The sequence below is a fragment of the Melanostigma gelatinosum genome (genome assembly GCF_949748355.1).
Source record: "Melanostigma gelatinosum genome assembly, chromosome: 1".
Lineage (NCBI taxonomy): Eukaryota > Metazoa > Chordata > Actinopteri > Perciformes > Zoarcidae > Melanostigma > Melanostigma gelatinosum.
In genome coordinates, this window is record NC_136634.1 from 21,073,613 (window position 1) to 21,086,633 (window position 13,021).

Below are 13,021 nucleotides of genomic sequence, written 5' to 3' on the forward strand. Positions count from 1 at the left end.
AACTTGCTTTGATTGCTACTCTCTCGACTCTTTTCATCTTCCTAATACCGCCGCAGAGCGTGGCTGTGGCGAACTTTCTGTCAAGCTGAATTGATTTCAGTCCGTCTGAAATGGCTTATAGGCCACCATTAGATGTAGGAGGACTGTAATTCCAATGAATGACATGGATTATTTACTTCAGAGAGATTATGTGCCTGTGGATAACCCATCAACACGGAATAACACGCTGAACCAAACGCCACTAGAAGTGTATCACGGTTGGCAGCGGGGGGAGAAAGAAACATCACCAGCCAAAATGTGAAAGTCTGTCATGAGCTTATGACGGCTTTCATGAAGAATTTACATCAAATCAGTGGAGTGAGCGATTCATTTTTTTATTCAAACATAAAAATGTAAACACATACAGTGAATATACAGATTACACATTTTATTAGGTTCAAGTGTTCAACACAATTCACAAACATCTACCACTGAAGACACAAGACCACTGAGGCTGAGCTTTGCGGAGAAGTCCCTCCTGGCTCATCAGGACCGACATGGAAGTCACCGGGCAGCAGACACTCTTTTAAACTTTATCTCTTTTACTCAGTGTGTAAGTGCCTGTGTGGTCACCCTGGTCACATATATGTCTGTAGGAACAGTGCCATCTGCTGTTACAGAGGTAGAAGGGAGGACCCCCCCCCCCCCCCCACACCCTCACACACACACAAACAAAGAGGGATCCTCACTACAACTCACTGCAATGCAGCATAAAAAAAAAAAAAACACCTGCACGTTGCTCATCACAGCAGCAACGGCATTCGTCTTTGGGACTAGAGGAGCAAAGTTCTTGTCACTTCTCTCTGGAGAATCAGCTCCCAAATACCAGCCAGTGAAATCTCATATGATGGCTAAACTGTGCGATCATACATCAGGACGTCTTCCTGAACATTCAACAGATGAAATGTGACGGTGACAGGGACCTCATATTGTCAATCAAAACTTTAAAAAAATGGATTTAAAGAGGCGATCTGTGACTTCTTTATAATCAACAGTCATTACATCCATCTGTATGGTAATGTGTGGTTAAAACACTACAAAAGCCACATATAGCGTAATACAGTTAGGTCACACCTGTCCAATTGCAGGCATTATCCAGCTTCATCACTTTAGTCAATGCTTTCTTTTTCCTGCTCCGTCGATGGCATTTTCCCGCCGTACCAGCGAGTTAAAACAACTTCACCGACACACCGTTTATCCATCATGCAGCAGCTCGAACGTGCGGAAAGCTACAGACCGCAGCTTTCTGGGAAAACTGGTACACTTGCAGCTGATGTCATGATGTCGTAAAACTCTGTCACCAGAACTGCACCCCGGGGGCCTGAAATGATAACTGCAGCAGCTGCTTTGGCCACAGAATCCAGTAAGAAGTATTTACAGTGTGCGTCGCTTTGGAAAGGTGCAAAAAATAACCAAATGCACACAAACGTCTCTTGTCACATTTAAAATCTTGTTCTTTTGCACATCTTCTGTAAGTGCTTTAATGCCACCGTGTTATGTTGACCCCATTTCAATGAATGGGGCCAATGTGCTACTAATTTTGTCAGCAGTTCCTGACAAAAAAGAAGAAGAAGAATATAACATGTCTGTATACTTGTTAAAATAAATCAGTCTGTGTTAGTCGGAATGCCTCGAGGGGGGCAACGTGGCGCACCGCTCTCCATCAGTGCTTTGAGGTGAGAGTTAGGGTGGAGGAGACGCGGAAGATCTGAGGCAGCATGTTGCTCAACTGGTAGAACATCTCCTCTGAGATACTCTGTCAACACAAGCAGAGACACACAAACACACAGCCAGGATTAGTGAGCAGCAAGGGGCTGAGATTTGTGCAGAAATGTGACAGACAACACCTCTCGTACACATTTTCAATCCACGCACTGACAATGGAAGGCAACCGACGACACCTTTTTCGAAACAAAAATACATCCCGACTGTTTGTCTATACAGCAAAGTGTTAACAGCCCCTGCGGTGGGCTTTTAGTTCAACATCACAGGGTCTAACCCTGAAGAAAGTCAAGATGCTGAAATGACGCGAGCTCCGGCAGCTGTGACTTTAACGGGGGAGTGTACCGCGTTAGCATCGCCACCCGTCAAAAAAGAATGTTAAGTATTCATCTTTAAGCGTCGGCGCATCATTCATCCACACGCAAACACAAGAGCGTATATATATATTTCGCCGCCGCGTCTCTTTGAGGCACAGAAAACAATGTTGTTTCAGAGCCGCTATGTTGAATGGTGTCTGAGCATGTAGCTGACAGGAAGCCCTTTGATGCCGCTGGTTTTATCATCTTAACCTGTCAGCGTGAGATTGTGCTACAAGCTCTGCTGCCTTCCTGACAAACCACAAAAAAAAAAAAAAAAAAAAAACCTATAGGTATACAACATCCAGATGAGCCCAAAATAAAGGAACAGTTCGGCTTCATCCAGCAATGAAGTCACAACTACCTGAACAGAATGCCGGCGAAGCTGAACCTGGATGGTTTTGTCCTTTTACTTCTACATAAGGTTAGACCTGGATATCCAAGTGAGTTCAAGATTACGCCCCCGTGTTGGAAAACTACACGTTAATGCCGTCGCTTATCACGCGTTTATATGGACCATCTCTCTCAGCGTTCTTTTATCACAGTAGTGCAGACACTGGTCAAGAGAACCTAAAGCTCTATAATCTGTGACAGTCTTCAAACAGTCTCTCTTCTGAGCTACGTGCAGCCGGGCCAGGTGTGCCTTTTGTGACGTTGTTTACACGAGAGTCCTTGAGTACACAGTTCTGTTGAATAAACAGAGATTTTTGCTGGCAAGCAATTACTCCAACGGATGACTGTGCGTCGGCCTCAGGTAAGAGTTGTGAGACCAAGAACATAAAAAGGTTAGTACATTCTCACCTTTGGCACTAGAAACTGGACTGTGCGTGATATTCCTCCATCCCACGAGGCCATCTCCATCATGAAGCCTGCAAGTGAAAACAGGTTGACAGTAATTGACAGATCAAATATCTATTCGTCATGTAAGAGGAGTTTTTCGTTTGAAAAAGCTGTAGACTTGGACTTGACAGATCTCCCCACACAGCAGAATGGGGACCAATACAAGGTGCAATGTAACTTGTTTTAACAGTGCTGATGGGTGCGGTAGCAGAAAAGCTCAAGAAAACAATTCATGAACTGAAAATGTTAAATTGTCATCCTACCTTTGACACATTTGAATACCAGCTCTGCTCTCTTTAGACACCACGGTATGGTCATCTCCTGCAGAGAGACGAGAGGAGAAACGAGAAGGGAAATACAATTAAAAAAGGCAGACAGACACCCATTCTATGCAAACAAACTGAATCCATGCAGTGGAGGCAGGGAAGTCGCCGAGGCCCATGTTTAGACCCGTGTGAACAGCGTCACCCACTAAACGGTTTGCCCTCGAGATAAACGGCACAGGCTTGAGCAACGGGTATCTGACGCGTCAACAATAGGACAGTACACCGACGCCGGTGTCAGTGATGAGCTGGCTGTTGACGTTCGTGGGAGCTTTAAAAAAAAAAAAAAAAAAAGGCAGGTGTGGTCTTTGCTAAATAATTGAGACAAGTAAATGCATCTCTAACAACCAAAGAAATGATTTTTTTGCAGTCTACAGTTCGAGACAAAACTATGGTGTTTTCAATGCCAAAACACAAGAACAGGCTTGTACAAACAGGCAAGACATCGCCACTAAATGTCAAACGAGACTGAAAGGAAGATGACAGACGGAACCAGAAGCTGTTAATTAAAGTTCCTCTGGTTCCCGGGGCTTTAAAGGTTAGAAGCCTTTGGTTAAGTAAACAAAGACTCTTGATGAGAAGGAAAGAAATTGAATGTTGTGGCATGAGTGCAATCCAGACAGAGGCTTGATTCTCAGTTTATTATCCTTCAATCTTTATTCAGTTGAGGAACGAGGAAGGATATGCTCTGTCATGAATTTACAGGAGATTTTCCGGGAAAGATTTTTCCAAATTCCAGATTCAAAAGAAAAATCCACCTTATTGTGACGGGATCTTTGGCTGAACTCGGCTTGATTTCACAGTGTCATCAGTCACTGAAAGCTTTCTGTGTTCCTCTCCCCTGCAGTGTGAGAGCACAGAGTGCTGCTGTACACACTGTACACTCTGAGCTACTAAGTAAACAGAAGAGTTCACGACTCTCTACTTTGCCCTCCCGGTTTTGAACCTGGGAAACGTTGAGTCGTAGGCTGAATTCACAGGCTAGTGCCCGACAAGCCAGACCACAGCTGAGGATGCAGTGCTTAAACAAGCGGCGGCCGAATGAAAAGGGACGGAAATGGGACTGTGCCATCAGTCAGGGCCACAGAAAACACAGGGGTAAACATGGGTTGAATTATTCTTTGGGGTATCACATTACGACATTATTATAATCCTTATGAAGCGCGTGTGTGGAGAAAGAACATCCTCCATACAAGCAAGCGCTCACCGTGCTGTCAGCCACGCTTACCTCCGACATGTCGTGGACCAGCAGCAGCGGGACCGTGATGGTGGTGACGTCGTGCGTGCAGCAGACCTTCAGGATGTTTCTCAAGCCCATAATGGCCGGGTCCCGGGCCGTGATGTTCCCCGAACGCACGTTGTCGTCCACACAGAGGTGGAAGACCACATGGACCTCAGACAGGTTGGAGTGCCGCGAGATGTAGAACTCACCTTGAGGGAGACGCAGCAGGTACGGTGTGTGGTATGCAGAACGTGCGGATGTGGATTAAATCAAAGAGGCAGTGATTCTCTGCTCTCTCAATCGGAACGATATCCATTACCTGGCAAGATGTTGGATGGATTTCTTTCAACATTTTTGCTCTTATCGTCACCTCCGTTCCTTGGAATCTCTGTCAGGATAAACGTTGAAAAACACAACGAAAATCAGTACATTGAAAAAAATTCTGTCAATTCATCTCCTCAGGATTTTTCCTTGAGAAAGAATGTTTCTATATACAGCTCTACTCCACCAACCACTCAACGTATGCTGTGATAAGGATCTGGACACGGCTTTCTGTAAAGTGTCTTCTACTCCCTGGCTATTTAATCCCCCCCCCCCCCCCACTCATACTGCCGGCATGTCGCTGACGTGCTCCTTGCAGAGTCAAGTTCTGTAGTGCAAGACTGTTACAGGCATTTATAGAGATACACGCCCCTTCCGGTCACTCTTTTAAAGACAGCTTGAACTCTGGAGATGAAGGTGCTCTTTCGTGTCTTGCTAAACATCAAACCAGGTCATTTAGAGATTAACTTCAACTTCAGTATATTCTGTATGTTGAGAAGAAGTTAGCCAAAACAAACAGCTCTTAAGATGGAACAACCACTTGCATCTTTGAGTCTCTTTGGCCCTGCTAAACAAGGCCATGATCAACAATATTAGTTCAGCCTTGTGTAATGCATCGCTGGCTAAAGAAAGAATTATCAACTAACTTCACCGGTCTGGCATTACTCTTTCTAATCCTCTTTAAATGTTCTGTCTGTATCATAAATGTTGTGGAGCAACAAAAAAAACCAAACCCGGCTGCTCTTTCTGCTTGCTGCTCCGCTGGGCTCTGGCGTAGAGCAACACCTGCTGCACCTCGTCCAGCTGCGCCTCCAGACAGGGAAAGTGGAAGTCCGTACACTCCTTGTCGACAGTTGCAAAGTCTGGGGGGGTCAACACAGAACAGGCCAGGGATGAAATGAGTTAATACTTAGCCAGAGCGTATCGCTGTTATTATGCCTCCATGCTGTACTCCAACTCTAAAAACAAATGAAAAAGGTGAATGGAGTACCTGGTCTTTAAGACAAATCATTTAAAAGATGACTTTCACTCGTCTTTAATAATAACACTTTAAAGTGTTATTTACTGTATATAAAAAAAAAAAGAAGTGAGAAAACAAAATGACCTCTCTTGATGCCACTGTAGGAGTTGACCCTGTTGTCGACCAACAACACCAGACCGCAGAGCGAGGAGGAGTAGAGCGAGAGGGCCGTCTGCAGCCGCCTCAGCTTCGCTCCACCACTGCTGTGCCGCCGGTGCTTACAGAAGTCCAGCACGTCTGCCCGGACCAGCCGCAGGTTGTGCATCGTTTTCAGTTGTGCTCCTGATCAGAAGACGATTATATACGCATTGTACTGTAGCTCACATCAATACCGCTGCCACAAAAAAAAAACAGTGGACAAAGATTTGGAGAGCATGTTAGAAGTGAAGCACCTAAATGTATCGTAAAGCTCTCCTCCAGCTGAGGCTGCTCCTCAAACATCCTGGCTCCAGAATCGTCCAGCTCCGACAGCTGGCTGGGCTGCACCTTGATCTCCTCGCTGGAAGCCAATGGTACAAAGAAAATCAATTCAGATAGCCGTCGCAAAAACTGCAGATATTACATTTTAATATTTACTAAGATTATTTATTTTTATACTGGAAAAGTACAGTATTCAAAAGATAATACTGTATACACAGTATTAATAATGTAAACAACATGCAAATCTCAGTTCTAAGGATTTAACTTTTGGTTTCAGCACTTCATCTACAAACATGAAGAAACAATATCAAGCAAATCAAAAAATTGCAACCCAAATTTCTTTGGGCCCGTAGCTCTAAAAACGCATATTTACAAAGTGTTGGAAAGTGCTGATGTAGACGTTTTAAGTTCCACCAACACGATAATGATATTCATCATTAAGAAGGAAACTGATGCAGGGTCAGCACATTGTGTGAGCAGCTCTTAGCATACAGTTCCTGGTGGTATCTGCAGACAGTGCATCCGGAAAGTATTCACAGCGCTTCACTGTTTCCACATTTTGTTATGTTACAGCCTTCTACACATCATTCTACACACAATACTCCATAATGACAATGTGAAAAAAGTTTGTTTAAAATGTAACATAACAAGATGTGGAAAACGTGAAGCGCTGTGAATACTGTCCGGATGTCTGTTGGATATTCCATCAAAACACAGGGGGGAGTGTAGGACCTGAATTTAAACCACCACTCACTCTGCGGGACTACATTACTGTTAGATGTTTTTTTTTCGACTTCTCATCTCACGATGCCAGTCATACTGATGCTTTAAAGCTCAGCATCAGTCAAACTTAGATGAGTTTTTGACCATCACTTCAATTTCTATGTAAATGAGGTCTGTACTTCAAAAGGGCCAGCAGACATGTCATGGATTATATAGTGCAGCAGTTAAGATCCTGTTAGTTAAGCGTGAGTTTGACCTCTAGTCGGGATTTAGTGAGACTTTTACAGTAGCACAACCTACACACAGGGGATATTCAAACCATTTAGTTGTCAGTTTAATGCAGTTTTAACAAGTTCCTATGATCCTTTAGATCCCTCTTTTAATCTAAATCACCTTATTTGATCAATGTAAGTGTTCAGGGTTGATATTGACTCTTCCATGCTGCTAAATCCCCATACATATAAACTTAAACCCACCGATCAGTGAACAAAGACCATGAAGTGCCGTTCTGCCGCTGCCTTTTGACAATGCTATACTCCCAGATGCCACGTCAGCACATTGCAGACATCCGTCAGCGCTGCAGCTTTTCTTTTTCGAACAAGAGGAAGGAACTCCGGTGTTGGATCAACTATTGCTTTTACCCCAAGATTTGAAGGAGCCCGATCAGAACTGAAAGAGCCCGTTAAGCTGCATACGAGTGTAAAGTAAGCCTACCAATATCAGCTGTCCACACACACAGAACATGCTTCAGTTTTCATGCAAATCCAACATGTTAACAGTCTGTTGTCTGATACACACACACACACTCACACATGAACTCACTTAATTTGGCTGCTGTTGTTGGATTTCTGCAGATCCTGGTGCAGACTGATGACCCACTGCTGATACTCGTGCTTTTGAATGCCGGTAACTTGCTTCAGCTCACTGGCCCACTTGGTCTCCAACACCTGCTCAAAGAAGACAAACACTTAGGAACTTCAACATGACAACAACATGTTTTGACTGAGATGGCTCGAGCAAATCTGAATTCATTAATGGAGAATTCCCAAACTGAATCCTCTGAAATGTCTGTGGTAAAATGATAACTTGGGATCAAGGTGCCCCTGCTGTTAACACTGCTGCAGAGCACCCGGACTTCGTTTTTTACCTGCTGTGCATCAAAGTGTTGAGAGGCAACTGCATTTACATCATGGTCACTCAAAGTATTTCCCAGCTCATGCATCACTTTGTCCATTTCAGCGGCTTGCCTGTCAGACAGAAACAAAATATTCACTGATTTTATTAGACTGATGGGAAAATACATCCTCATCTACAGAGCCTTGCAAAGGTATTCACCCCCTTGGTGTTGTCCCTATCTTGCTGCATTACAACCTTGAATTGAAATGGATTTTTATTGGGATTTTATTGGATCTACACAAAATGGTCAAAATTGGTGAAGTAAAATGAAGAACAAACATGTGCATGTGTATATGTATTCACCCCCTTTGCTGTGAAGCTTTTGCATTTGCTGTGTGAAAGCAAAACAGATGGACTCAAAAGATAAAACTACAATTAAAATCAATCTGATGATCACGAACAGATTGATATTCCGATCGCTAAAGGCGAAATAAATTCAAAAAAACATCTGTTAACTACAGGTGCATGTATGCGCGTCAAGACAAAAGGACTGAAACAGATGTTGGCCGAACGTCGTCCTACTTTGTCTATTTTAGCAGATCCCAAATAAAAACTAAAATAAGTGAAACGTAGAAACACACAATCGGATCGATGTGCACATGAACCAGACAACCGAACTAGCGAGAGCGCGCAAAGAATACAGAAGGTGAGTGGAGCTTTGGAAAAATACCAACCTCTCCTGTAGCTTCTTAATCTCCATGTCTCTCTCACTGATGAGCTCGGAGATGCTCACAAAGTAGTTGTGCTCCAGGTTGAGAAGTGTATCGGAGGCCGGCGAGTGGATCAGCTCATGGTAAACATCGGCAAAGTCCTCGTCCCAGCTGGGCTCTTCGGGCCGAGCATGCTCCAGCGTAGTCTGAAACCGTGAGAGGAGAAAGAAAATGAGCATTTAAAAAAAACAAAAACAAACAAATCTGTCATTGTGGGTGACGATCTGCTGCACAAGAGGAGACTTAAGAGTGGCCAGTGAGAGGCTGATATTCAGTAGAAAGTGTTAAAAATGACATTTTCTGTGAACACAGGAAGACAAAAGAGGAAGAGAATGAAATGTCAACACATTTTGAATGAATGTTTTGCTCAGCTCAACAAAAAAAAGGCAGTTCCATGCCCCACTAAGCCATAATTAGTAAAGCAACAGAACAGTATTAGAATCTCAAAGTCCCCTATTTATACAGGGTCAGACCACAAACATGACGGACACTGGAAAACCTCCATGTGTATTTCTGTGACTGCAGCAAAATGTAAATGGATGCCAGTCCTAAATGTCTGAGTGCAGCAGGCCAGAGGGGCTTCACAACACTTGTGCCCTCGTCTTTTTATAAATACCTGAGACTTAAGAAATAAGAGACTTTCACTATCTTAGAAATGTGTAGGCCAGAAGACCATTCTTAATCTATTTACAAAAGCACAAAGTCCACTTCTGTGTGTCACCGGACTGTTTTGTATTGATGAGTAGTATGAAGTCAAATATTTACAACCCGCCGCTACATAATCATCTCTGGGAAGACGCGCATCAAAGTGTAACCGAGTGCCATGGAGAGACATTAAAAGCAGCACGCAGGCTTATGTAATGAGATTTTTTTGTTTTTCTCTCAGGAACTCATGAATAATCTATTTGCAGATGCCCTGCGCTACTACTTGTGTTTTAAATGACTTTTAATAATCCGTGACTGACCCGAAGTCAGCGGGAGCATTCGAGGACACTTCCGAAGACCCTGCTGCGCTTACTACAGAAACATGAAGTAGTGGATATACGATCAGGCTGTGCCGAGCAGCCAGGGCCTGAAATAAACACCCGCCCAGAATAAAACACGCTGTTCACATTATTAATAGACATCTTTTCACCGATCGTTTAGCAGTTTGTGTATTGAATCCAATATAATCGAGACATGAACAGCATTCGTGAGTCATCCCACAAACTGTGATGAAGCTGATCAATCAGGAGAAATATAGAGACGTTTAGGTGCCATGGGGAGTTTCCTAGTAACAGTGTAAGCATGTATGGTGTTTATGGAATAGACAGTAAATCTAAATGGGATATTTGAAAGTGACATGTTGAGGTCATTGATTGGTCACAGGGGCTCCAAACAATGAGGTTAACTCTATAAAGATGACATATATCACTCAGTCAATTAAAGACTATTATTCATAAATCTCATGATACATTACCAATAAAATGTGATATCTTGCAGTCTAGAGTCAGAGAGCCAGAGTGACTGCACACAACTAACTTATGCAACTAAAAAAACAACAACAGATATTCAGCTTTAACAACAGGCACCATGAAAACCTTTTCACTCGCAAATGTGAGAGATGTGAGTGAATCCAAATGAATCCAAAAACGCATCACGACAGTGAATCTGTCAACAGCTGCAGTACAGTAGATGCTGATGTCAGAGCTTGCGGTGTAAGATGCTCATGTATTTTAGTTCTTAGGCACAATAACATGCTGAAATGTGGAATCACCTCCACATAAGACCTGGTCCATGCGTTGGTGAGCTGGTTCACGTCCACGTCTCCCAACGAGAGTCTTTGCAGGGCCAGCTCGGCCTCTCTGTCATAATCCAGGATGGTCTCACTCTCAACGAAGTTGGAAAGGGAGGTTTTTAGCTCTGCACGAAGAGGTGAAAACACAGCAAAAAAAACAATAATTTTAATGTTTTAATTGCTGTTGCAAAATCAGTGGGCTAGCTCCATTCCATCCATTTAGGTTTCAGACTGACAGCATGCATTCTGACAACACCACTTTATTCCCATGAAGACACGGAGGGAGAGATTAATGGAATAGATTCATCTCAAATAAACAGAATATGAGGTTTCTTGTAGATTTGGTTGACAAGATGTTTGAAATACCATTTTAGCAGTCACTAGTCAAGTGCTCGTGTGTTTTGAGTATATTGTGACACATTTGGTCACTTGAAAATAATAATACAGAAATATTTTAATGACTTGTTGATTTCCTTTAAAAGACAATGTGGAGGGGGCTTGCGATCAACAGCGCTTGGCTGGAGAGCTTCCTGCAAGACCACAAACAGCCCCGTGACAAGTTTTCACATTCAAATGCGTGTTTAGTCAATATTATGTCAGGGTTGGGGCGACAGCTGCAGGTATGGTCTGAAAACCCTGGTTAGGAAAGTGATTCAGGGATTGCCTCAGAAATGCAAAAGGTAAAGAGACATTAGAATTTCACTTGACGAAGTCGACTCCGCCGGTCTCACCGTTCTCTATGTAGCAGGGTATTTTATGCAGCAGCATCAGGCGTCCATGGAGGTCACAGATGTTCTCTTGAGCAGGAAACTGCAGAGGCACCTTGAGGACACAGTTGTGTTTCCCTGCCCTGAACTCAAACACAAACTCCTTCTCAGCGGCACTGTTCACTTTGCTTTTGTTCTTCTTCATGGTTGCGTCTGAAAAAAAAGAAGATATATATATATATATATATATATATATATATATATATATATATATATATATATATATATATATATATATATATATAGATAGAAGGCGACAGTTAAATGTATGAAGGTAATACACTTTAAGTCTGAGAGTCACATGTGCAATTAATAAGCAAAGAAACAGAAAATTAAGTCCATCATTAGCACGGACCTTCATTCTCACTGACATATTGTCCAATGTGTGAAATTAGCCAAGTTAACCACCTTACACAACAGAGAAAACAGCCTTCCTATACAGCACATGCAACACGCTGAGCTCAGGACTTCTTAATGAATACATTGTTAAACTGTTACTAGCAAAGGATGTGTGTTTCTCGGTTTCTCATTATGTGTAATGGCTCATCACTGTTAAAAGTCAGCTAACGTTACCATGTTAATGTTGCTCCATGCTAACGTTAGCTAGCAGTGTAGCTGAAGCTAAAAACAATGAATAAATAAAAAGAGGCAGCCTAGCTGAGTCTAGCTGAGCATCGCTGCTTGCTTTACTTTGGTGAACGTATACATATCGTAAGCGGCGGATTTACCTGAGAATGAATGAATACGGTGTTTCCTGCTGCAGAGACGACGGGGGCGCTCCTGTCAGGTGCAGTCAGCTGACCACTTCAGGGAGTCGTTAGCGGTGTTACGGCAGAAGCACTTTCGTGACAAGACGTTCAGTTGTTTATAGATTTGTTTTCGGTTGTTCATCAGAACTGCTATGGGATGTGTCTGAAAGCTTACTCGTTTGGCCAATCGTAGATATTTTATTCTGGGTTGTTCTCTTTCCCGTACAAAGCAGATTTACAGAGCCACGAATCTAATGAATGACCCCGAAACTTAATTTATGAGAGCGTTTTTCCTTTGGCGCTATCGCCCCCTGCTGGCCAACGATGATGCAACCAGTATTTAATGGTCTCGTTGGTCAAAGAGGAATCAAATTGGAAAATGTAGAAAATATACTGTTAAACAATCCATTTTTGTAATAACTTACGGTGGAACTCAATGAAAATCGTTGTGGAGGTGGGACCAGTGGCCCTCGTTTCAGTAACAAAGAAATAATACCCGGCAATTAATAATTATGATAGATAATACTGAGAATTCATATGAAATCACTCATATTGTGTTACCTCATAATAATGAGGTTTCATAACTTTACTCCATAATCTTGGTTGGTTCCTGATCACCACTTTTATTATGCAGCCCACTTAAGACAGAATAGACGATTGTAAAAGATTTAATTCGAAGAAAAGCCACGAGATCCAATTTTGCCAAATCACTCCCTCTACCCGCCATTTAATTAAGGAAAATGTAACTTTTTAAGGTTGGTACTCACTTATTTTAAATAGATCAAATGTTTGTATTTGTTTGTTTGTATAACTTGACATTGTATATAGAATATAATAACTATACAAGCAACAACT

At 42.7% G+C, this 13,021-nt stretch overlaps 1 protein-coding gene across 1 annotated transcript; it reads right to left on the bottom strand.

The window, feature by feature from the left end:
- Window positions 1-705: 705 nt before the first annotated feature.
- ferry3 (FERRY endosomal RAB5 effector complex subunit 3) lies at window positions 706-12,219 on the bottom strand. The gene is made up of 14 exons (XM_079268255.1): window positions 12,146-12,219; window positions 11,382-11,570; window positions 10,630-10,775; window positions 8,838-9,019; window positions 8,135-8,234; window positions 7,810-7,934; window positions 6,237-6,343; window positions 5,929-6,126; window positions 5,558-5,686; window positions 4,822-4,890; window positions 4,509-4,711; window positions 3,221-3,278; window positions 2,919-2,986; window positions 706-1,795 (listed from the first exon to the last, which is right to left on the bottom strand). Exons 2-14 carry the CDS (start codon window positions 11,560-11,562, stop codon window positions 1,703-1,705), a joined length of 1,659 nt encoding a protein of 552 aa, XP_079124381.1. The 5' UTR covers window positions 11,563-11,570; window positions 12,146-12,219; the 3' UTR covers window positions 706-1,702.
- Between the last annotated feature and the right edge of the window lie 802 nt (window positions 12,220-13,021).

What these genes read in the sequence shown, in the direction of transcription:
- ferry3 (XM_079268255.1), bottom strand. Translation starts at nt 11,562, where the DNA reads ATGAAGAAGAACAAAAGCAAAGTGAACAGTGCCGCTGAGAAGGAGTTT. An exon ending in CAAGCAGAAAGAGCAGCCGG is followed by an intron (nt 4,891 to 5,557) that starts GTTTGGTTTTTT and finishes TTATCCTGACAG; the next exon opens with AGATTCCAAGGAACGGAGGT. An exon ending in TCCAGTTTCTAGTGCCAAAG is followed by an intron (nt 1,796 to 2,918) that starts GTGAGAATGTAC and finishes TTGTGTTGACAG; the next exon opens with AGTATCTCAGAGGAGATGTT.